The sequence below is a fragment of the Staurois parvus genome, unplaced genomic scaffold (genome assembly GCF_062004578.1).
Source record: "Staurois parvus isolate SC_StPar_1 unplaced genomic scaffold, SC_StPar_1.0 ptg000093l, whole genome shotgun sequence".
NCBI lineage: Eukaryota > Metazoa > Chordata > Amphibia > Anura > Ranidae > Staurois > Staurois parvus.
The window spans coordinates 204,547-229,359 of NW_028317889.1; the positions used below are offsets into that span (position 1 = coordinate 204,547).

General features: G+C 45.8%; 1 protein-coding gene across 2 annotated transcripts; it reads left to right on the forward strand.

Annotated features, from left to right (window-relative positions):
* Positions 1–2,015: 2,015 nt before the first annotated feature.
* PFDN4 (prefoldin subunit 4) lies at positions 2,016–14,105 on the forward strand. 2 transcript variants are annotated; one of them, XM_089670703.1, is made up of 4 exons: positions 2,016–2,140; positions 4,146–4,253; positions 7,364–7,501; positions 11,879–14,105. In XM_089670703.1, exons 1-4 carry the CDS (start codon positions 2,087–2,089, stop codon positions 12,008–12,010), a joined length of 432 nt encoding a protein of 143 aa, XP_089526829.1. In that variant the 5' UTR covers positions 2,016–2,086; the 3' UTR covers positions 12,011–14,105. The 2 variants fall into 2 exon arrangements, with proteins under 2 accessions (XP_089526829.1, XP_089526830.1); XM_089670704.1 differs by lacking the exon at positions 2,016–2,140 and adding an exon at positions 2,256–2,297.
* Positions 14,106–24,813: the final 10,708 nt, after the last annotated feature.

Consider the following 24,813-nt stretch of genomic DNA (forward strand, 5'->3'; position numbering starts at 1 on the left):
ACTTATATGTGATAACCTGCCACCTCCTGGGGGAGGAGCTGCAGGGGGCTGAAAGCATAAAGGATCCTACAATGCTTTGCAGACACCTAAGATGGATGCCAGCACATGGAGCAGCACAAGCCCTGAGGAAAGGTAGGACCTTGACACTCAGTGATGCAAAGACTTCATTAGACTAGGAAGCCCAGGAAATACTTCCAACATTGACCACCTTAGGACTGCCTGCCCGCATTGTACTGTGGATGGGAGGCAACATACCTGTACAGTGCTCGCCTCTGCCGGGTACAGAGCACAGGTCGCAGGGCGCCCCCCCCCCCCCCTTCACCAACAAAAAACAGCAGGATTTTGTGAGCAGGTCCCAAACCATGATTCATGTCCGGGACCTGCTGATCAGCTGTATCCAATCACAGGCCAGAGCTCTGTGTTGACAAACAACACAGGGCTCTGTACAGACAGAGCAATCTCTTTGCTTTGCAGTGAGAAGGAAAAAAGAGATTTTTTGTAAAAAAAACAGTATATATTACACACATTAACCCTTATTAGGCACACATTTAACCCCTTGATTACCCTGAGATGTTAACGCCTTCCCAGCCAGTATCGTTAGTACAGTGACAGTGTGTAGTATTATCTCTGTTCACTGTATTAATGTCACTGGTGATGTCTGTGTCAAGTTAGTTAGTGCCCACCCTGTGTTAGTTAGTGTCAGATTGTCTGCTGCACTATCACAGTCCCACTATAAGTCACTGATGACAGCCCCCATCCACAGCCTGGCACTCCAGTGAGCGCTGGAGGGGCACAGCAGAGAGCCGGTGACTGACAGCCTCAGCTCTGTGCTCAGTGCAGACTTGAGAAGTGAGAGATCATCGATCAGCCGCCTTTGATTGCTGAGTGTAGAGGCAGCGGATGACATGGATCCAATGCTGTATCCACCTGGCGGGTATGAGTGTTTTTTTTTTTTTTTTTAATTCTGCACATCTCTTTTAATAGGACACCAATCAGCATGCTGCAAATGGGTGTTCCTGTGCAGTTTTGGGCTGGGAAATATAATTTTCCTAGTAACACATGCATGCAGTAATGGTGTGCTTCCAATGTGCCAGGCTGCATTTTGGATGGAACCCGAAGAATGGGAAGTGCAGGCCATTGAACCATGCTGCGATTTTCCCCATCCCAGCACATAGGATGGGGACAGGTCATGGTGAGAAGGGATTTTCAGAGATCCATACACCTGATTAAACTGAATCCATGATGATAGTAATAGATAAAAAACACAGGTGTCCCCATCAAGGCTAATTGAGGGAAGGGGACACAGGGATCTGGCTAGAAAGGAGACAACAGGAGTGATGAGTGATTACACTGCTAAAGCCTATACATATATACACACATATATATATATATATATATATATACACAGCTCTATGTGATTTGCTTTACAGATTTAAATTGCTACAAGAAGAATGAAAATATTACCTGCTGATACAATGTATCTCTGCAATGCCATCTACAGCATAGCGTACAGCGACATCTATCGGCCGGCTCAGCACATAGCGCACAGCATTATCTATCGGGCCGGATAAGCACTTAGCGCACAGCGACATCTATCGGCCGGCTCAGCACATAGCGCACAGCGACATCTATCGGGCAGCTCAGCACAAAGCGCACAGCGACCTCTATCGGCCGGCTCAGCACATAGCGAACAGCGACATCTGTCGGCCGGCTCAGCACAAAGCGCACAGCGACATCTATCGGCCGGCTCAGCACATAGCGCACAGCGACATCTATCGGCCGGCTCAGCACATAGCGCACAGCGACATCTATCGGCCGACTCAGCACATAGCGCACGTCGACGTCTAAGCGGCTGCTCTGTGCAGTCTTCCTCCCATAGAGGCTCGTTATTCGGGCTGTACCATCTTCATCCCGGGGGGCGCTTGGTAGGTTTTCCTTACAGTGAGATAACGAACAAAAGCCCGTCAGTTATCTGTTGTTATTGGTTCTTCTTGATGAACGTGTTGTTATTGGCGGTGCTACACAAAAACGGGGGTGTTCTTGTTGTGGGCCGATGTATGTATAGAAGGTGGGGGAATATCCCCCTATGCGGAGCCGGCGGTGGTACGGTCTCAAGATGTCCGCCACCATGAAGAAAGCGGTGAGGCGGCCCGGGGAGTGTGTGCGGGGATGTTTGCCCGGTGTCCGGGAGGGGGGAGATGTGGTGTTACACTCGGTGTGGGGTGGGGCCTGATGGGGCAGTGTAATTCATCACATCCTTCAGGGAGACAATGGAGGGAAGTGTACGGTACAACAAGGTACCACATGTCACCCCTCATAGTATTCTATATTACCTCTGATTGCTTTTCAATATGTTTTCCCGGTACCCCATATTACTCATCATACTACTCCATATTACCTCATAGAGCCCCATATTACCTCATAGAACACCATATTACCTCACATTACCTCATAGAGCCCCATATTACCTCATAGAACACCATATTACCTCACATTACCTCATAGAGCCCCATATTACCTCATAGAACACCATATTACCTCACATTACCTCATAGAACTCCATATTACCTCACTTTACCTCAGAACCCCATATTACCTAATAGTACTCCACATTACCTCATGGAACCTCACTTTACCTCATAGAACCCCATATTACCTCATAGCACCCCATATTACCTAATAGTACTCCATATTACCTCATAGAACCTCACATTACCTCATAAAACTCCATATTACCTCACTTTACCTCATATAACCCCACATTACCTCATAGAACTCCATATCATCTCACTTTACCTAATAGAACCCCATATTACCTAATCGCACTCCATATTACTTCATAAAACCCCATATTACCTCATAGAACCCCAAATTACCTCATAAAACTCCGTATTACCTCATAGCACCCCATATTACCTAATAGTACTCCATATTACCTCATAGAACCTCACATTACCTCATAAAACTCCATATTACCTCACTTTACCTCATAGAACCCCATATTACCTCATAGAATCCCACATTACCTCATAGCACCCCATATTACCTTTTAGTATTCCATATTACCTTATAGAACCCCACATTACCTCATAGAACTCCATATAACCTCACATTATCTAATAGTACTCCAAATTACCTCACAGAACTCCATATTTTCTCACATTACATCAGAGTACTCAATATTACCTTACAAAACTCCATATGACCTCACATTACATTATAGTACTCCATATTACATCACATTTCCTCATAGAACTCCATATTTCCTCACATTACACATCATAGTACTCCATATTACCTAAATGTACCTGATAGTACCCCATATTGCCTCACATTAACGCATAGAACTCCATATTACCTCATAGAGCTCCATATTACCTCATAGAACTCCATATTACCTCACATTACATCATAGTACTCCATATTACCTCACATTACATCATAGTACTCCATATTACCTCACAGTACTCCATATTACCTCACATTACATCACAGTACTCCATATTACCTCATAGAACTCCATATTAACTCATATTACTCATATTATTCCATATTACCCCATAGTACCCCATGTTACCTCACATTACCTCATAGTACTCCATATTTGTTTACATTACCTCATAGTCCTCCATATAACCTCACATTACATCATAGTACTCCAGATTTCCTCACATTACTTCATACTACTCCATATTACCCCATAGTACCCCATGTTACCTCACATTACATCTCTGATCTGATCTCATTGAACTCCATATTACCTCACATTACCTCATAGTACTCCATATTACCTCACATTACCTCATAGTACTCCATATAACCTCACATTACATCATAGTACTCCATATTACGTCACATTACCTCATAGTACTCCGTATTACCTCAAATTACCTCATAGTACTCCATATAACCTCACATTACATCATAGTACTCCATATTACGTCACATTACCTCATAGTACTCCATATTACGTCACATTACCTCATAGTACTCCATATAACCTCACATTACATCATAGTACTCCATATTACGTCACATTACCTCAGTCTGGGACAGGAAGTAAATGAAGTGACATCTATCCTCACCCACGATTGGTTATTGATACACACTGATCCCTCCCCTCTTCCATTCATTTCTCCCGGCAGGTCGCCGAGGACGTCAATGTCACCTTCGAGGACCAGCAGAAAATTAACATCTTCGCCAGGAACACAAGTCGGATCACAGAGCTGAAAGATGAGATTGAGTTGAAGAAGGTATGCCGGGGATTCCCTCCTCCTCCCCCTGTCTGTGTGCTGATTGCTGTGGGAGGATAGAAAACCTCTGGCTGTGTGCCGTCACTGTGTTCAGCTGGCCATACACCAACAGTCTTCAGGCTGTAAGAAAATTACCAATTCCTCCATCCATGCCATACAGCGCTGATGGATGAACCTCCTGCTGTGGCATCATTTCTGAAACGCTTGGTCAGCCACAAAGTCATGGCCGCTGCCAGAAAATCAGTTACGGCATAAGCCACCGCCTGGAGCTTAGTGATGCGTAGAGCACAATGTAGAGGCCCTGTCAGCACAGCAATGATTTCTACAGCAATCTTCCCCTACGATTTTATGTGCATTTAGTATCATTTACCTGTAGAAGCCTACCTTGTGTAGACCTCCAAAAGCCTAGAGACGGCTGCTGGGCGCCGCCATCTTGGATGTGAGCTGTCACTCAAGTCTCCTTTGCTCCTCCCCCCAGCACCTACATAAAAGATCACGTAGGGAGGTGATGGGCAAAGGAGCTGGGCCAGTACAGACAGTAATTAGACATTCCTAGAGGAGGAGAGGGTTATGATGAGGGCTATAAAACATAGCCAATGAAAATTAAAAAAAAAAAAAAAAAGTTTCATAAGTTTAGGCCAAAATGTATTCTGCTACATGTCTTCGGTAGAAAAATAAAATCTCAGTAAGTATATTAATAGGTTTGTGTGTGTGTGTGTATATATATATATATATATATATAATGTGTGTGTGTACAGTGAAGGAAATGCGTATTTGCTCTCCTGCTGATGTGTGTGTGTGTGTACAGTGAAGGAAATGCGTATTTGCTCTCCTGCTGATGTGGAATGTTCGCCCCTCACAAAGAAATGATCGGTCTACAAATCGAATGTTCGGTGTAACACTGAGAGACAGAATAGCAACAACAAATTCAGCAGAAATGCGTCTAACAAATGATGACGGATCTGCATGTTCATGAGGGAAAGAAGGATTTGATCCCCTTCACAAAACATGACTTAGTACTTGGTGGCAAATCCCTTGTTGGCAATCACACAGGTCAGACGTTTCCTGCAGTTGGCCCCCAGGTTTGCACACATCTCAGGAGGGATTTTGGCCCACTCCTCCTGGCAGATCCTCTCCAAGTCATTAAGGTTTGGTGGCTGACGTTTGGCAACTCAAACTTTTAGCTCCCACTACAGATTTTCAATCCGATTAAGGTCTGGAGACTGGTTAGGCCACTCCAGGACCCTAATGTGCTTCTTCTTGAGCCACTCCTTTGTTGCCTTGGCCGTGTGTTTTGGGTCATTCCCATGCTGGAACACCCATCCACGACCTATTTTCAATGCCCTGGTTGAGGGAAGAAGGTTCTCACCCAAGATTTGATGGTACATTGCCCCGTCCATCGTCCCTTTGATGCGGTGCAGTTGTCCTGTCCCCTTAGCAGAAAAACACCCCCAAAGCAGAATGTTTCCACCACCATGTTTCACAGTTGGGATGGTGTTCTTGGGGTCATAGGCAGCATTCCAACAACACTTTCAACCAGTCCTCCTCTGCATCATTCAGATGTTCAGTGGCAAACTTCAGACGGGCCTGGACATGTGCTTTCTTGAGCAGAGGGACCTTGCGGGCACTGCAGGATTTCAGTCCTTGTCGGCGTAGTGTGTTACCAATTGTTTTCTTGGTGACTGTGGTCCCAGCTGCCTGGAGATCATTGACAAGATCCTCACGTGTAGTTCTGGGATGGTTCCTCACTGTTGTCATGATCATTGACACTCCACGAGGTGAGATCTTGCATGGTGCACCAGACCTAGGGAGACTGACACTTGTTTTGTGTTTCTTCTATTTGCGAATGATTGTCCCAACTGTTGTCACCTTCTCACCAAGCTGCTTGGCCATAGTTTGGTAGCCCAGTCCAGCCTTGTGTAGGTCTACAATCTTGTCCCTGACATCCTTGGACAGCTCTTTGGTCTTTGTCATGGTGGAGAGTTTGGAATCTGATGGTTTGATTGCTCCTGTGGACAGGTGTCTTTTATACAGGTAACACAATGAGATTAGCAGCACTCCCTTTAAGAGACGGCTTCTAGTCTCAGCTTGTTACCTGTATGAAAGACACCTGGGAGCCAGAAATCCTGCTGAATGATAGGGGATCAAATACTTATTTCCCTCATGAACATGCAGATCAGTCATCATTTCTTAGACGCATTTCTGCTGAATTTGTTGTTGTATTCTGTCTCTCAGTGTTACACCGAACATTCCATTGTTAGACCGATCATTTCTGTGTGAGGGGCGAACATTCAAAATCAGCAGGAGAGAGAAACAGAGAGAGATTTTTTTTTTTTAACCCTCACAATGGCAGTGAGCAGCGACTTATAACCGCTTGCCCTCCTGAAGATTTACCCCCTCCATCATGACCATGCCATTTTTTTTCTTTTTTAACTGACAATTGCGTGGTCATGCAATGCTGTACACAAATTACATTTATGTACGGTAATTTTTTTTTACACAAATAGAGCTTTCTTTAAGTAGAATTTGGTCACCACTGAGGGTTTTCTAATTGTTTGCACTGTAAATGGGAAAAAAACCTGTAAAGTTAAGAAAAACACATTTTTTTTTCACTTTTTGCTATAAAACATATCCAATAAAAAATGTCCTTTTAAAGTTAGGTCAGGGCATAGGTTAGGTTAGGGGCATATTTTTCTATTTGGCACTGCGCTATTTTAACTGACAATTGCACGGTCATGCAACACTGTACACAAATGAAATTTATGTAATTTATTTCACACAAATAGGGCTTCCTTTGGTATTTGGTCACCACTGAGGGTTTTTAAATTTTTTGCGCTATAAATGAAAAAAAAAACCTGAAATTTTTTTTGTTTTTACTTATAAGACATATCCAATAATAAAAATCACATTTCTTCAAAAATTTAGGCCAAAATGTATTCTGCTCCATGTCTTTGGTAAAAAAAAAAAATCCCAATAAGTGTATACAAATTAGTCGGCGGGAAAGTTATAGCATCTACAAATGGAGGTATATAGATGCTGCAGTTGCTGCTTAACTACGGCCTCCCTGCTTGCATCACTTCTCACTTGTCATCTGTGGATTGTTCTGACAGAAAGAGCTCCAGAATTTGGAGGACGCCTGCGATGACCTCATGATGCTGGACGACTCCTTGTTAATTCCTTACCAGATCGGCGATGTGTTCATCAGTCACTCTCAGGAGGAGACGCAGGAGATGCTAGAAGCTGCCAAGGTTTGTAACGTGGTGGTGTGGGGGGGACATGACCTGCGTACAAAGTGCTTGCCATAGGGAGCTGCAGTCAGGTGTAAGATAAGTACTTCATTTACTTCTGTCACAATCATTCAAGGTAAAGGAGGCGCTCACCAAAATATTCTTCCCCCAAAGGGATTGCCCCTTTCCCAGTGCTACTCGCAGAAGTCGTGCTGATAATTGTGGATCCAAAATTCAAATGTTAGTCCTGACTATCAGAACACAAAAGACAACTCTGAGCTATCTATCTATCTATCTATCTATCTATCTATCTATCTATCTATCTATCTATCTATCTATCCCCCCCATATCTATCTATCTATCTATCTATCTATCTATCTATCTATCTACCTATCTATCCCCCCCATATCTATCTATCTATCTATCTATCTATCTATCTATCCCTCCCATATCTATCTATCTATCTATCTATCCATCCCTCCCATATCTATCTATCTATCTATCTATCTATCTATCCCTCCCATATCTATCTATCGAAAATTTGATATTGAAAATATGACTGATCAGGCCAAAAAATGCTCTTTTATTGAAGGATGATGATCATATGAAGCCATTTATTCTCAAATAGTTGTTTGGCTTCTTTTTAAATCATAATGATAACAGAAATCACTCAGATGGCTCTGATCAAAAGTTTCCCTCCCCTGGAATATTTGGCCTTGGTGCAGACACACAAGGGGAGACACACACGGGTTAAAATGCCAAGTAGAGGTTAATGTTCCACATCTGTGATTTTTAAAGTGCAATTAGTGTCTTTATATCAATAGTCAATGAGTTTGTTAGCTCTCACGTGGAAGCTCTGACTAGGCTAGATACTGAGCCATGGAGATAAGAAAAGAACTGTCAAAAGTCCTGCGTAACAAGGTAATGGAACTTTATAAAGATGGAAAAGGACATAAAAAGATGTCCAAAGCCTTGAATATGCCAATCAGTACTGTTATATCACCTATTAAGAAAGTGGAAAGTTCGGGGATCTCTTGATACCAAGCCAAGGTCAGGTAGACCAAGAAAGATTGCAGCCAGGACTGCCGGAAGAATTGTTTAGGATACAAAGGGAAACCCCCCACAGGCAACCTCAAAAGAAATCGGATCATGTCACCTCCACGATAGATGTCTGAGAATTACCAGCACAACTGCCCTTGAAATTGCTAGAGCTGTATATGGTGGTTTTGTACCTGTGATGTCATAGGTTCTTTTCAGCGCTGTTTGCAAGCCCACTGACTGGATGCAATTCCTCTTGGCTGCCCATTTAATTTCCTAAAAAAAATACAGGTCCCATGATTCATTGGGACTTGTGTTATTTTATTGATGTTTTGGGCGTTACTGTGGGTGGAGCTTAGGTAGGCTTTACTTGCAGGCAAAAGGTATAGTACAGGCAGGGCACAGGAGGTAGGGGTGACTGGATGGGTTTGTATTTGCCATTTGTGATCCATTCAATTCCGTCCAGCTTCACAGTTTGTAAAGTCTAAATTCCCATCTGTAGTCGCAAGGGCTACAGAGAGGAGTCTGAATGGCATGACTCCAGACAGGGAGTGGCTGTGTGATCCTTACTGACACCCAGCAGAACATATGTATACGGTAATCCTTAGAAATAAACAGTAAACAGGGAATGAGCTGCAGGGCATGCTGGGAATGCAGGATGTTGTGGAAGAGAAGGCGGGCAGACAGGCAGCGCTCACAACATGAGAGGATTTTTCAAGTGAACGTAAATTGTCACAAATAACTATTGTATGTATTGTTATTACAATGATAATCTCAAATGAAAGTTTATCTTGTGACTTTAGATCTCCTGTAGAAAATGTGCCTTTCATCTGTGTACAGATCCCATGGAATTCTATCTATCTCTCCCACAATCACATAAATCTTAGTTTCAGGTGTGGCTATTGACAGCAATCTGTATTCTGTGTGATGTTCTTGTTAAAGCCGAGCTTCACTCTCTGTCATCATTGACTATTTTGAGTCCTTATGCTGCTAGCATTAGTAAATAGATAGGAAAGTATTTTTTATATATATATATATAAAATATTTTTTACATTTCTTAATTTATTTCCTGGTTTTAATAGCAAGGAAAATGATGTTATACATCCCAGGAGTCCTCAGGAGGGGTTTTCTCAGCTAAGCACACCCTCTCTCCTGCATGCCTGAGCTAAGAGCAGATGGATTCCAGGAAGAAGAGGTTTTTTTTTTTTTTTTTGTGATTTCTCAGCATGGGAACATGCATGGATTGGGGGGGGGGGTTGCTTTGAATATTAAAAATGACTTAATGGTTTTAGTTTGTGGTACTCAGATACAGTGTAGTTCCACTTTAAAGCAATAACCTATTAAATGATGACATTAAAAAAGTTGCAATATCCACTTTCAGTTTCTCCAATTCCACTCGGCTTTATGCGACAAGCAGCCCCCTGCACTACATTGTGGTGTTAGCCCAGGCATTGAGCTACTTCATCTTCACATAGCATAGGCCTTGAAGTGTATACTACCTTATCCAATGACCTACAGGTTGCTAAAGTGCGATGTATCATAAACAATTGGCTTTATGTTTAAAACAAAGTACTGTTTTCACTTTTTTTTTTGCTTTCTTTGTTGCATCCCGAAGCTGCTCCTGTAGTCTTTTTGCAGCCACGTCCCAGCTACATGCACTAATAGGAGTGCTTGTGTGGTTCCCAAACTCAGTGATGTGGTGCAGGGGACAAGACTTGCAGACCGGGACTTTGATGACTTCTGTGAGCTCTACTGGGGAGCAGTCCCTAAAGGGGGGGGGTTGCAATCTTTTGGGGACAAAACCTGTGTTAATGGAAATACCGCCTCTGCCTCTGGATGATAAATAATTATTTTAATTGGCGTCCCTTTTTTAAGTTTGGTGTAAATCGTCTAGTGTAATCCATCAGGTGAAGTGTACAGCGCCTGACAGTATGCAATTACCGCCATCACTCTACTCGAAATAGATCGGGAAGAAAACGCGGCTTTTTCCCGTGCCTGCCCACCTGTCAGTCAGGAGGCTATTCTGGGCGGTTTCTATTTAACATGTGTATCTAAAGAACACTCCAAGTGACATGTTTACAGATAATACGGGGTTATATATAGGGTTGGGATGTGTTAACTGATTTCCTGAGCAAATACAAGAAATCCTTAGATGGTCTTAGAATAATCTCCTCAGGTTATCCTGATGGGAAAGCAAATCTTCCTGGGAAAGTTTAAAAAGTGCGAGGGGGCGTTTATAAAATGTAACAGGCTGACAAATGGGCATATACTTCTGTATTACGGGCAGTTCTGCTGATTACATGGGGGGAAAAAGTAGTTTTATATCTACAAAATGCACATTTAGGAAAAAGTTAATACGCACTTCTGGAAAAATATTTTTGGAGCAAAAACTGAAAATTCATCTTCCACGAATTTATTTAACTAGGTAGTAATTTATATTAAGGTCTTATAATTCCTCTTTGTGAGTGTTTTGTATATACTGTATATTCTGATGTGACTGTCTCAGTGTTCTCTCTACAGCTGATTGTATGTGTATAATAATACGTGTGGCGGGGGGGAAGGGACATTAGAGTGTAAGCTCCTCTGGTACAGAGACTGATGTGACTGTGAGGGAGGGGACATTAGAGTGTAAGCTCCTCTGGTACAGAGATTGATGTGACAGTGGGGGAGGGGACATTAGAGTGTCAGCTCCTCTGGTACAGAGACTGGTGTGACTGGCTCAGTGATCTCTGTACAGTGCTGCGGTATGTGTCAGAGCTATATAAATGTATAATAATAGTGTGTGACTGTGGGGGGGCATTAGAGTGTCAGCTCCTCTGGTACACAGACTGATGTGACTGTGGGGGAGGGGCATTAGAGTGTAACCTCCTCTGGTACAGAGACTGATGTGACTGGCTCAGTGTTCTCTGTACAGCACTGCGGTATGTCAGCTATATAAATATATAATAGTAGTGTGTGACTGTGGCGGGGGGTGGGGAGACTGATGTGACTGGCTCAGTGATCTCTATACAGTGGGTCATTCGTCTTTAAGCTGTATAGTGATATAAGTAGGTCAGTGCTGGCTGTGGATTATGTTGGAAATGTATATTAGTGAAATTTTAGGTAGGTTCTTGAAGGGTCTACGGTACCCAATGGGCAAATTATTACATTTTTTTTTCCTGTGATACCAAATACAATCATAATCAGCTCCACAGGGTCTACTGGACGAGTCTGTAGAAACACATCGGAATACTATTTGTTTGTGCAGCTTCCGGTCTCAGTGTCCCACTTTCCAGAGAGGCTCGGCCGGCTGTGCAGTGTCTTTGTGTACTCTTTGTTCTCTGTGGTCAGTCTGTTTTTTGTTTTCTCTCGCTTATCCAGAAAGCGCTGGAGGAAGAAATGGAATCGTTACAGTCACGGGTAGAATCTATACAGCAAGTGCTCTCTGATCTTAAGATCCAGCTTTACGCCAAGTTTGGAAACAACATCAACCTAGAGGCGGATGACAGCTAAACCAATTAAAATCAATATAAATATTCTTCTTTCTTTTTTTCCTTTTTTAATTTCTTTTATTTTATTGATTGCACATATGAAATATGAGGCCAGACTGCTTAAAACCCCTTGATACAGTAATGGATTTTGCAGCCATTGTGAACCCCTAAGAACCACTTTAAAAAAACAAAGCAGTTCATTGATGTGGACTGGACAAAGATGCAACCAATGGCAGGTTAGATTCTGATGGTACTATCTCCTTTAGATTCATAAACATCTGTTTAGTACAAGGTCCTATCTGAATTCTCCATTTAATTTATTTCTTGTCAGGTAGACCCACCTCTACACAAATGTTTGTAATTTTAAAGGAGGCTGTGCAGTTGGAACATAATCTTTCAGAGGCAGAGTAGAAGGTGAGGCAGTATTCATTTTAAACAGACTCTGTCAGCCTCTTAAAAAAAAAAAAAAAAAAAAAAAAAAAGAATAGAAGAGGTATAATACTCACCTGTCTGGCAGTCCCTGCCTTCTACCACCCCACTGTTTCATCGCTGCAGTCTCCATAAAACTCTAAAGCATTCATAGCATTTGTGTTGTGTAGGATTCCTGTGTGGTCCCCTTTTCTGACCCCATACATGACTACAGGACACTGCAATAACACAAGGGTCAGAAGAAGGGGACATAGTATGCATTGAGGAACAAAAGCATCCTACACTCTGGAAGTCCTAAAGTGGCTGTAAAACCTTCAGTGTGCAGCAGCCCCCCCCCCATACTCACCTGAGCCTGATCCAGTGGTGTTCACGAGAGCAAAAACTCTCCTGGGTCTCTGCCTCCTCATTGGCTGAGATTCAGCAGTGGGAGCTGTTGGCTTTGCTGCTGCCAATCACAGTCATCGAGGAGGGGGCCGGCGGCTCGGGAGAAAGCATGTACGAAAGCCCCCAGAACTAACAGCTTGCTTTGGAGGCAGTCAGGAGTACCGTGGGGGGACCCGAGAAGAGGAGGATCGGGACTGCTCTTTGAATAACCATTGTAAAACATGTTTTTATTACAAAAAAAATCTGAACCTTTACAAAATCTTGAAGCTGGCTCTACATGCAATAACAGGTTCCTCCACCAATACCAGTCTACATACCCCCACCCCTTTCCCTCTTAACACACCCTCTTCAGAGGGACCTTGTACTCTGATATCGGCTACAGCTATTCAGCTGCAACCACTGATTGGAGGATTTTCCAGCATGTCCCTTTAAAAATCGATTTCTGTCAAGCTGGGAAGCCTTCGCACAAATAGACGGGCCAAATTCCGATCACTGTATGCCCAGATTTACGCAGGTTTCAGCACTGGAACAGAGGGAAGGTAGAAGACATGGGTCATCCGAGAGGTGGGTATTATGCCTCTTGTATTACGAGGAACTTCAGGTACAATTTTTTTTTTTTTTTTTTTTTTTTTTAGAGGTTGACGGTATCAAGATGGAACTAAGGCATCCTCTGCCTCTTAAGCTGAACATATGTTTTGTTCACAAGAAGCCTGTTGTAGATGCAGTTTCTTGGCTCCTAGGAAATCCAGCTACAAACAAGGCATGCATTCTTCAGAACCTACTTGGAAAGTGCTTTCTGATCATTTGATGGTGGCGATGTATGAATAGCAGTTTATCAAATCATTTGGCGCAATTTGGAAATGTTTTTTAGCCGAATCCTTAAATAATTGGTTCTCCTTGATTGGATAGTCTAAGTCTTACGATTCTCAAGGTTGCCTGTATTAGGAGTCATTCCTTAGATTTGGAAACAGACGCTACCATTGTGTCTTCTGTTGTAGGCTAATATAGTCACCTGAGTTTGGATTCCATATTGTGCTGGGACGTGTAGTTCAGTAGTTGTAGGGGTTAGTGACATAGAACATCTATAGATCCTAAGTGGAGAGAGACAGTCAGGATTGGACGCTGCTCACTTTTGTTCTATTGTTTAGGTGTTAAAGCCAAGCTGCATAATACAGAAAATCTGACATAGACTGTAGCTAAACCTTGTTTGACAGACTGCATTCTGAAAACACAGCCTGTAGCATTTACCCTTGTAAATGTATTCTGTTCTGTAAGTGCAAAATAAAATAGCATTCTGCCTTTCAGAGCTCTTTTTTTTTTTTTTTTGTCCTTTTATTTTTTTTTTCCTCCTACAGTTTTGGAAAAAGCATTTTATAAAACAACACAACTTCTTAGCGTTATGCAATTTTAATGTCCCAGAGACGGCGCTGCGTTCTGAAGAAGTGCTTCGGGTGTTACAATTTTTAATGCCATGTTTGCAGTTCTCCGAAACTTCTGGCCTCCCGATGCTGCAGCCGAGTAATAAACTTGTGAAATGAAAAGGGGGTTTTGTGGTGTTTTTTTTTTTTTTGCAAATAAAAAACAAAAATGTTCAGTAAAAGTTTGGGTCTATTTAGACAATGTTCCTGTCAAAGGTTTATTAATGCATTATAAAGCAGCACAGAAAATACATTGCAGAGCAATAGCAAAAAATGCTGCAGGTGCAGAAAATTACCTGTCCAGTGTGCTCCGAACTTCCTGATTGAGCTCTGCTGCACTGAAATATAGTGGGTATGAGGGAGGGGGAGATGATCTGTAGTCTACTATTGCAGAACTTAGGGTTGACAACACTGCTTAAGAATTCAGTGTATCGCAGGCTGCGTTGTCGGGTCACGCAGGAAGTTAGGAGCATGCTGGTTTTTTGGCACATCAACAGGTATTTTTCTGTACTTGAATGATTTTTAAATTGACAAAACATGGGGATATGTGCTTGTGTTGGAGAGATGTATTGCATTTTTTTTTTTTCTACGCTGACATACACTTTAACCTGAATTTATCCATTCATGTCAATTGAAACTAAATCAATCAGAAATGCAAAGTATGGTTGACATTCACCAACAAAATAAATGTTAACACATCTTTTAGGGTGACTTTACACTACCCTGGCCACAGCACAGTGTAATCATTGTTTAGGTGTGGGTTAGCTGCTCTTTGCCAAAGAATTTCAAAGCGCTTTTGCAAATGTTTTCAAAGAGCTCACTATAGAAGTCTATGGCAAAGCGCAACTAACCTGCACCCAAAAATGGGGGTGATGCACCTGCATTGCAGCCAAAGGACAGCGGAGCAGTGTGCAGCTACCTTTACTGGGTGCAATATCCCACTAGTCTCACACTAGCATTATATTCCCACTAGTCTCATACTAAGGTAACATTTCCAATAATCTCTCCGTAGAGTAATAATTGCACTAGGATCTCCCAAGTCTCATGCCACAGTCAGACTCACACCTGTCCCACGCGGGGGTCAGAGCCCACACTAGTTTCATGCTGCGTCAGACTTAAACTAGTTTCACCCTGGGATCCGCCCCCCACCAGTTCCAAGTTGGGGTCAGCCCCCACTAGTCCCACGCTGCAGTCGGCCCCCCACCAGTCCCATGTGGGGGGGTCAGCCCCCCACCAGTTCCATGCCAGGGTTTGACCTCTACTAGATTCAGGCTGGGTCACACTAGTCTGTTACTGGGGCTGGACTCCCACAAGTTCCACACCAGGGTAGGATACCAACTAGTTTCATGCCGGGTCAGACACACACTAGTCTCTCACTGGGGCTGGAACCCAGTGGCCAAAGGATAGCGGAGCAGTGTGAGGCTGCCCTTAGTGGGTGCAATCTCCCACTGGTCTCACACTAGGGTTATATCCCACTAGTCTCATACTAAGGTGACATTCCCAATGATCTTTCCCTAGCGTACTATTCGCACTAGGATCTCTCCCCCACTAGTCTCATGCCAGGGTCGTACTCACACCAGTCCCACGTTTGGGTCGGACCCCCATTAGTTTCATGCTGGGTCAGGCTCACTCTAGTCTCACACTGGGGTCGGCCCCCAACAAGTCCCAACCGGAGTCAGTCCCACACCAGGGTCTGCCCCCCCCCCACAAGTTTCAAGGTGGGGTCTGACCTCTATTAGATTCACATTGTGTCACACTAGTCTCTCACGGGGGCTGGACCCCAACTAGTTTCATGCCAGGTCAGGCTCACACTACTCTTACCTGGGGTTGGATCCTCACAAGCCCCACCTTGGGGATGGTCCCCCACAACTCACGCCAGGGTTTGACCCATACTTGCTTCATGCTTCATTTTGGCTCCAGAGCAATTTTTCTTCACAAACGTAAAAATCTTAAATTTTGGAAATAAAATTACTTAAACCACCAGAAAATTATATATTTTCTGAAAGCAAAGTCCCTGTAGAATAAAAAGGTGATAGTTGCAAATTTTTATGCCACGTGATATTTGCGCAACTGTTTACTAAACGCAAATTTTCAGGAGAAAATATAAAATGAATTTTAGTGCAAATACAAAACATTACCCATTTTTGGTTAAAATATAAAAGATGATGTTGCCTCGATTAAATAGATACCAAACATTCCATACAGTAGACCAACATTCAAAATTATTTAGTTCCCGCTGCAAAGATTGCCTCCTCGCCGGCGCTGTCTGCCACAGACTGTCCACTGCAATCTAGCTGTTGTTCTGTCTGGGTTAGATGATGTTCGTGTCGTTCAGCCCACTTTTGCGTACAGATTTTCGTTTTAATATTTTTATTATTTAGCATTTTCAAATCATTTTATTGTAAAGTTTTACACTTTGCACATTTCAAGCATAGACTCTATACATTGTAGGATGCTGTACCTTCGCATAAGAGATTTAAAACATGTGACTTGAGTTGTCCCTTAACATATAAACACATCCCTGTCTGCCGTAACGTTGGCCTAATGCTGGCGACAAACATTACAACGCTCTGCAAGTCGACTGGAACACAGACATACTTCAAGAACTGCCTGTTGCCCTTTCACATTTTTATCTAAAAGCAGGACGTCTGTTCCCATTCTATAATCGGCGTAACCAATTCCCGGGCTTTATATTTTTCTTATTTCCTCGGAGTGCCATTCCGTTCTCACACATTACCTCCATTACAACAACATAATCTACATTTAAATATGACATTTCTGGAGAAAACGCATCCATTTTTATTTTATGTATTTGTTTTGTGATTACATTGGTTCTGACACCGGGGCCCCCAGGCTAGAAAGCGCCGAAATACCCAGTGTAGATAATTGACTGAGTGCATAAGCTGAGTGCGCGGCACGTCGAGAACCGTCAGCGTGAAATTGTTTAAAGGGAGGAGGTAGAATCAAAACCTTGTATAAGAGCCTCTCGGATCTCCGCCTAGAGGGAGCCTGAGGCCCTTCTATTCCTCCCGCATCAATTCAGATTCTGGAAAATCACTGGCGAGCTCAGCCTTCTTTTTCCTAACGTCGTAGCTCTGTGCGATATTACGTTAAGTATTTCTACAAATCCCAGGCTTAGACTTTTGTTTATAGATACTTAGGAAAAGGTGTATACATTTAACTTCCAGTCTGCGCCTTTGGCTCTAGAATGGTTTTGTTTGTGGTTTTGTTCTTTCTTGGTAAAGCATAACTAAATCTTAGAACAAACGTGATGTATTGCAGCTTAACAGTCCTTACATGTGATGGTGTCACAGTCAGGGGTTTGGCTTGCAGACCAGAAGCTACAGCAGTAAAGGGGCCCCCAACAACTGGCAGGATAGGTATACAAGCAGGTCACCCTGGAGGATGACACGGGTTCACCCGGGATCTAAGCACTAACTGGTATTCACGAGAGCTCCTGATGGTGGAGATGGGCTTTGCTGCGTGTTAGAACCAGGTCACGGTCCGCAGGATCGCCCCACTAGGAGGTGAACAAGTAGGTATAGAAGGTTGGGATCAAGCAGAAGTGTAGTCAATGAATAAGGCAAAGGTCAGTAAAAAGTGGTTGCAGGTTGGGTCCAAGCAGAAGTGTAGTCAACGGACAAGCAAAGGTTAGTAACAAGTGGTTGCAGGTTGGGATCAAGCAGAAGTGTAGTCAATGAATAAGGCAAAGGTCAGTAAAAAGTGGTTGCAGGTTGGGTCCAAGCAGAAGTGTAGTCGAAGGACATGCCAAAGGTCAGTAACTAGTGGTTGCAGGTTGGGATCCAGCAGAAGTGTAGTCAACGGACAAGCCAAAGGTCAGTAACAAGTGGTTGCAGGTTGGGATCCAGCAGAAGTGTAGTCGAGGGACAAGCCAAAGGTCAATAACTAGTGGTTGCAGGTTGGGGTCCAGCAGAAGTGTAGTCGACGGACAAGCCAAAGGTCAATAACTAGTGGTTGGCGGTTGGGATCCAGCAGAAGTGTAGTCGACGGACAAGCCAAAGGTCAGTAACAAGTGGTTGCAGGTTGGGACCAAGCAGAAGCGCAGTCGAAGAACAAGACAAAAGTCAGTAACGAGTGGTGATGAAGATGCAGACGACAGCAGAAATAAAAAGAGCTAGCTGTTGGCTGGAGTGAGCACAATATTCAGGCAAACAGGAAGTGCATAGGCATGGCTTAAATAGGAAGTTCATGGGAGGAGCAAAGAGTTCATGGTGCAAGAGAAACAAGACACAAGGCAAGGTTGTCTAAGGCAGTGTTTTTCAACCTTTTTTGTGCAAAGGCACTGTCAGGGATCCCCTCGATCCCCGCCGCGTTGGTCCCGGCGCAGGCGCAGTATGCCGCCCGGCGCAGGGACTCGAGCACTGATTCCGGGCCGGCCGCGGCGTTCGAGTTCGCGCATGCGCAGTAGAAGCCGCGGCCGCCCGCTGGGCACCAATGGCAGCGCAGGGCGGGATATTTAAACGACCCTGAGCTGTCATTCAGTGCCTTCTGGTCTTTCCTGCATTCTGAATCCTGTGAACCTGTACCCTGTAAGTTATTGACCCGGATTGTACCTGACCTTGCTGTTTTCTCCTGTTCTGACCCTTGCTTTGCCTGACCTCTCTCCTGAATGCCCCCTATTGGATTTGACCTGCTGTTGCTGACCTGGCGTGTGACCCGACCATTCTATGCCCGCTGCCTTGTACCTTGCCGCCCTCTCTGTTACCAACCCGGCCCGTCTGACCCTGCTCATCCATCCATCCATCCCGTGCAGTGGGGTCTTCTGACCTCCTCACATCAGACTCTTCCCCGTGGGAGCCCCTTGCGCATACTACTACCACTGACGGACGCACCCGGTAGTCACGACCTGGTCTCAGGGAGCTCCAAGTCCATCCCCACCATCAGGGGCCCTGGTGAACAAGCACCCTGGGACTTAGACTCCGTGCGCTGGGGACGCCTATTCAGTGGAGTGCTAGTAGTACCGCCGGGCGGTCCCTTACAGTACCAGAAGGCCATGACTGAGTCTAGAGGAGGTCCCTCGCCGCTGGAGGAGATCTGCAGGCACCTATCCAATTTGACACAGGCCGTATCGGCCCTGCAGGATAGATGTCAGCAGATTGAAACTCAATTCCAGGCCTGCACTATATCCGTTCCTGCCCCACAAGCCGCGGTCCCCACACCTCCAGCTGTAGCAGTCCCTGTGCTGGTGTCTGGGGCATCCGCACCACTCCCGGCGGCCGACCCCCGAGTACCCTTACCAGAACGTTTCCACGGGGACCGCACTCGGTTCAGATCATTCCGCGAGTCCTGCCTCCTCTATTTTGAGCTACAACCCCGAACCTTCGTGACTGAATCCGTGAAGGTGGGGTTCGTCATATCCCTCCTGCAGGGTGAACCCCAAGACTGGGCCCATCGATTACGGGGAAAAAATGACCCTCACCTTGGTTCGGTTGACAGTTTTTTTGATGCTATGGCCATCCTTTATGATGACCCGCAGCGGGCAGCTTCTGCTGAAGCTACTCTGTACACACTCCGGCAAGGCCGCCGAGCGGCGGAGGAGTACGCATCTGAATTTAGGCGGTGGATGGGGGATACTCGCTGGAACGAGTTCGCACTCCTGCATCAGTTCCGTGTTGGCCTATCAGACGGCCTGAAAGACGAGCTCGCCCGGGTGGAGGTACCTGAGACTTTAGAGGACCTAATAGCACTGACCATTAAAATTGACCGTAGACTGCGGGAACGCAGGTTTGAGAGGTCCGGCCAGGGTCACGGAAATCCCTGGGGATCATTTCAGGGTCCCAGTCAAACACCTAGGCCAGTCATCCAAAACCGGCCACCTGGAGACAACCCCGAACCCATGCAGCTCGGCCTGGCACGGCCTAAACTATCCCCAGAGGAACATCTGCGCAGACGATCCCAGAACCTGTGCCTCTATTGCGGAGAAGCTGGTCATATGGCGCGTTCCTGCCCGCAGAAACTGAGTAAGTGCACCTCTTCTTCCTTATCCCTTGGCAATGTTGGTCCATCCCAATACTTAGTGGTGCCCCTTTCCTTTCAGCTTCCAGAAAGGACCGTGGAAGTATCGGCCATAATTGACTCTGGGGCATGCAGCTGCTTCGTGGATATTAATTTTGCTCACCAGCAGGGTATTCCCCTTCAATTGAAACAGAAGGGGTTCAATATTTATTTGGCCGACGGTTCCCGAATAAAATCGGGGGTAGTGAACCAGGAAACCCCCTCCATCACCACTGTCATTGCCGGCCAGCACCAGGAACTCCTCCGCCTGGATGCTATAGCTTCACCCCTCTTCCCAGTCATTCTGGGGCTCCCATGGTTACGGGCCCATAACCCCCAGATTGACTGGGAGACCGGAGTAATCACGTTCCCTTCCCCATACTGTCGAATATACTGCCGCACTTCGGGCCCGGGGACCCCCCAAATCCTCCTGTGCTCTGAGGGGGAAGCTGAATTAAAACAAGTAATCCCTGCGGCCTACCATGGGTTTCTAGATGTGTTCAGCAAACGGGGAGCTGATACTCTACCCCCCCACCGCCCTTATGACTGCCCCATTGACCTGTTACCCGGCTCAGAAATTCCTTTTGGGCGAATCTTCCCCCTTTCAGAGCCCGAATTGGGGGCCCTAAAGGAATATATCGAGGACAGCCTCCAGAAGGGGTTCATCCGCCACTCCACTTCACCGGCGGGGGCGGGAATCTTCTTTGTTGAAAAGAAGGACAAAACCTTAAGGCCATGTATCGATTACAGGGAATTGAACAGGGTCACGATAAAAAACCGTTACCCACTACCGTTAGTACCTGAGCTGTTCCAAAGTTTAAAGTCAGCAGTAGTTTTTACCAAGCTGGATCTGAGGGGGGCGTACAACTTGATTCGCATAAGGGAGGGGGACGAGTGGAAGACGGCCTTCCGTACCCGCTTCGGTCATTTTGAATATCTGGTCATGCCGTTCGGGTTGTGTAATGCTCCGGCCACGTTTCAACATTTTGTAAATGATATTTTTAGGGACTTTCTGGATGTCTTTGTGATCGTTTATTTAGACGACATTCTGATTTTTTCCCCGTCTCTGGGGGAACACAGAATACATGTAGCAAAAGTATTGGGGCGGTTGCGGCAGCATGGGTTGTACGCCAAGGCAGAAAAATGTTGTTTTGAACAATCCAGCATTGCCTTCTTGGGCCTGATTATCTCCACCGCGGGGGTCGCGATGGATCCCCAGAAGGTCGCTGCAATACTGGATTGGCCTGAACCCACAGACAGGAAAGGCGTCCAGCGATTCATCGGCTTTGCAAATTTTTACCGGAAGTTCATCAAGAACTTCTCGGGTCTGGTCTCCCCCATTACTCAGCTAACCAAGCTGGGAACCCGATTCAGATGGACACCAGAAGCGCAGGGAGCTTTCGAAGCCTTAAAGAAACTGTTCACTTCGGCACCCATTTTGGGTCACCCAGACGCCGCTCTGCCCTACATCTTGGAGGTAGATGCATCGGAGAATGCGGTAGGCTCCATCCTCTCCCAACGAAAAGGCACCAAGGAACTGCTCCACCCGGTAGCGTTCTTCTCACGGAAGCTGACCCCAGCGGAGAGGAACTATGATATCGGTGACCGTGAGCTACTAGCGATCAAAACGGCGTTAGAGGAATGGAGGTACCTGCTGGAAGGTGCGGTGCACCCTATCTTAATATTTACTGACCATAAGAACTTAGAGTATCTGAGAACTGCCAAGCGTCTACGCCCGCGACAGGCGAGATGGGCACTATTCTTTTCAAGATTCAACTTCCATATTACGTACCGGCCGGGATCAAAGAACACTAAGCCGGATGCGTTATCACGGATGTACGAAGACGCCAAGGAGACCCCAGTACCTGACACCATCCTGTCCTCGGGTAACTTCTTGGTCCTTCAGTCGGACCTTCGTTCCAGGCTAATGGAGGCATCCACAAAATTCTCTACCCCAGGCGGAGGGCCGCTCCAGAACAAGGGGGGACTCCTATGGAGGGAAGATCGAATTGTGGTGCCGGAAGAAGCTCGAACCCTGGTCTTGGGGCATTGCCACGACCACCCAATGGCGGGGCACTTTGGCCCAGAAAAGACCCTGGAACTTCTCCGACGCTCATTCTGGTGGCCAGACATGGCTAAAGATTGTAAGGGCTATGTCAGGTCCTGTGTCACCTGCCAGAAGAACAAGCCCTCAAGAAACAAGGTTTGGGGTCTGCTGCGACCCTTACCTATTCCTGAACGGCCTTGGCAAAAGATCTCACTGGACTTTATAGTCGAGCTTCCGCCATCCCGAGACCACACGGCAATCCTGGTAGTCGTGGACCGCTTGTCCAAGATGTCCCACTTCATCCCGTTGAAGAAGACCCCCTCGGCGGCCGAGACCGCGCGAGTCTTCATTCGTGAGGTAGTCAGGTTGCATGGGGTCCCCGAAGACATTGTCTCGGACCGAGGGGTCCAGTTCACGTCCAGATTCTGGAGAGCACTGTGCAAAGCCCTGGACATCAAATTATCTCTCTCTTCTGCGTTCCACCCTCAAACTAACGGTCAAACCGAAAGGACCAATCAGACCTTAGAGCAATATTTAAGATGCTATACCTCGTTTACTCAAGATGACTGGCTGCCACTTCTTCCTTTAGCAGAATTTGCGTATAACAACGCCCGCCACTCAGCCACAGGGCAGTCCCCGTTCTTCGCCAACTATGGCTTTCACCCAGTCTTCCTCCCGGATTTGGTGTCGGAATGCCCAGTACCAGCAACACAAGATGTGGTAACGTTCTTCGCTGCGAACAATAAGAAGCTTCAAGTGGCCATCAGTCGGGCCCAGGAAAACTACAGGAAAGCATTCAACAGGAAACGGAGAGGAGATCTGGTATTGCGGCCTGGGGAGAAGGTTTGGCTGGCGACGTCCAATCTAAAGATGCTTTGCCCGTCAAAGAAGTTGGGACCCAAATTCATAGGCCCCTTCTGCATTAAACGGATGGTTAACGAAGTAGCCTATGAACTCGCCCTCCCTGACACGCTCAAGATCCACCCGGTCTTTCATGTATCCCTTCTGAAGCCTGTGGTCCCAGACGCCTTCCCTGACCGGGAATCTAGACCCCCGGAAGCGGTAACGGTCGAAGGAGAAGAAGAATTTGAGGTTGAAACTATCCTGAAGTGTCGAAGGAGGGGAGGCCAGACCCAATTCCTTATCAAATGGAAGGGCTATGGTCCTGAGGACAATTCTTGGGAACCAGCCCATAATGTCCATGCACCCAGACTTGTCCGGAGGTTCTTTCGCGATCACCCGTGGTGGAGAGATCGGGTGGGCATCCGGAGGTTGCCCGTAGGGGGGGGGCAATGTCAGGGATCCCCTCGATCCCCGCCGCGTTGGTCCCGGCGCAGGCGCAGTATGCCGCCCGGCGCAGGGACTCGAGCACTGATTCCGGGCCGGCCGCGGCGTTCGAGTTCGCGCATGCGCAGTAGAAGCCGCGGCCGCCCGCTGGGCACCAATGGCAGCGCAGGGCGGGATATTTAAACGACCCTGAGCTGTCATTCAGTGCCTTCTGGTCTTTCCTGCATTCTGAATCCTGTGAACCTGTACCCTGTAAGTTATTGACCCGGATTGTACCTGACCTTGCTGTTTTCTCCTGTTCTGACCCTTGCTTTGCCTGACCTCTCTCCTGAATGCCCCCTATTGGATTTGACCTGCTGTTGCTGACCTGGCGTGTGACCCGACCATTCTATGCCCGCTGCCTTGTACCTTGCCGCCCTCTCTGTTACCAACCCGGCCCGTCTGACCCTGCTCATCCATCCATCCATCCCGTGCAGTGGGGTCTTCTGACCTCCTCACATCAGACTCTTCCCCGTGGGAGCCCCTTGCGCATACTACTACCACTGACGGACGCACCCGGTAGTCACGACCTGGTCTCAGGGAGCTCCAAGTCCATCCCCACCATCAGGGGCCCTGGTGAACAAGCACCCTGGGACTTAGACTCCGTGCGCTGGGGACGCCTATTCAGTGGAGTGCTAGTAGTACCGCCGGGCGGTCCCTTACAGGCACACTTTTTTCATGAAAAAAATCACGAGGCACACCACCATTAGAAAATGTTAAAAAAATTTACCTCTGTGCCTATATTGACTATATATAAAGTAATTCTCTTGAATAGGAATCAAACACAAAGAAATTATTTTATAATTACTTTATTATGAAATAATAAAGTATTTTATAATTGGACCCGGGGGCCGGACCAAGAGTAGATGAATGATGTGTATGTGTCATCCATAGTAAGTATAGTAATATTCCCCCATAGTAAGCATAGTAATTAATCCCCCATATAGTAATTCATCCCCCATAGTAATTCATCCCCCATATAGTAATTCATCCCCCATAGTAATTAATCCCCCATATAGTAATTCATCCCCCATAGTAATTCATCCCCCATAGTAATTCATCCCCCATATAGTAATTCATCCCCCATAGTAATACATCCCCCATATAGTAATTCATCCCCCATAGTAATTCATCCCCCATAGTAATTAATCCCCCATATAGTAATTCACCCCCCATAGTGATTAATCCCCCATATAGTAATTAATC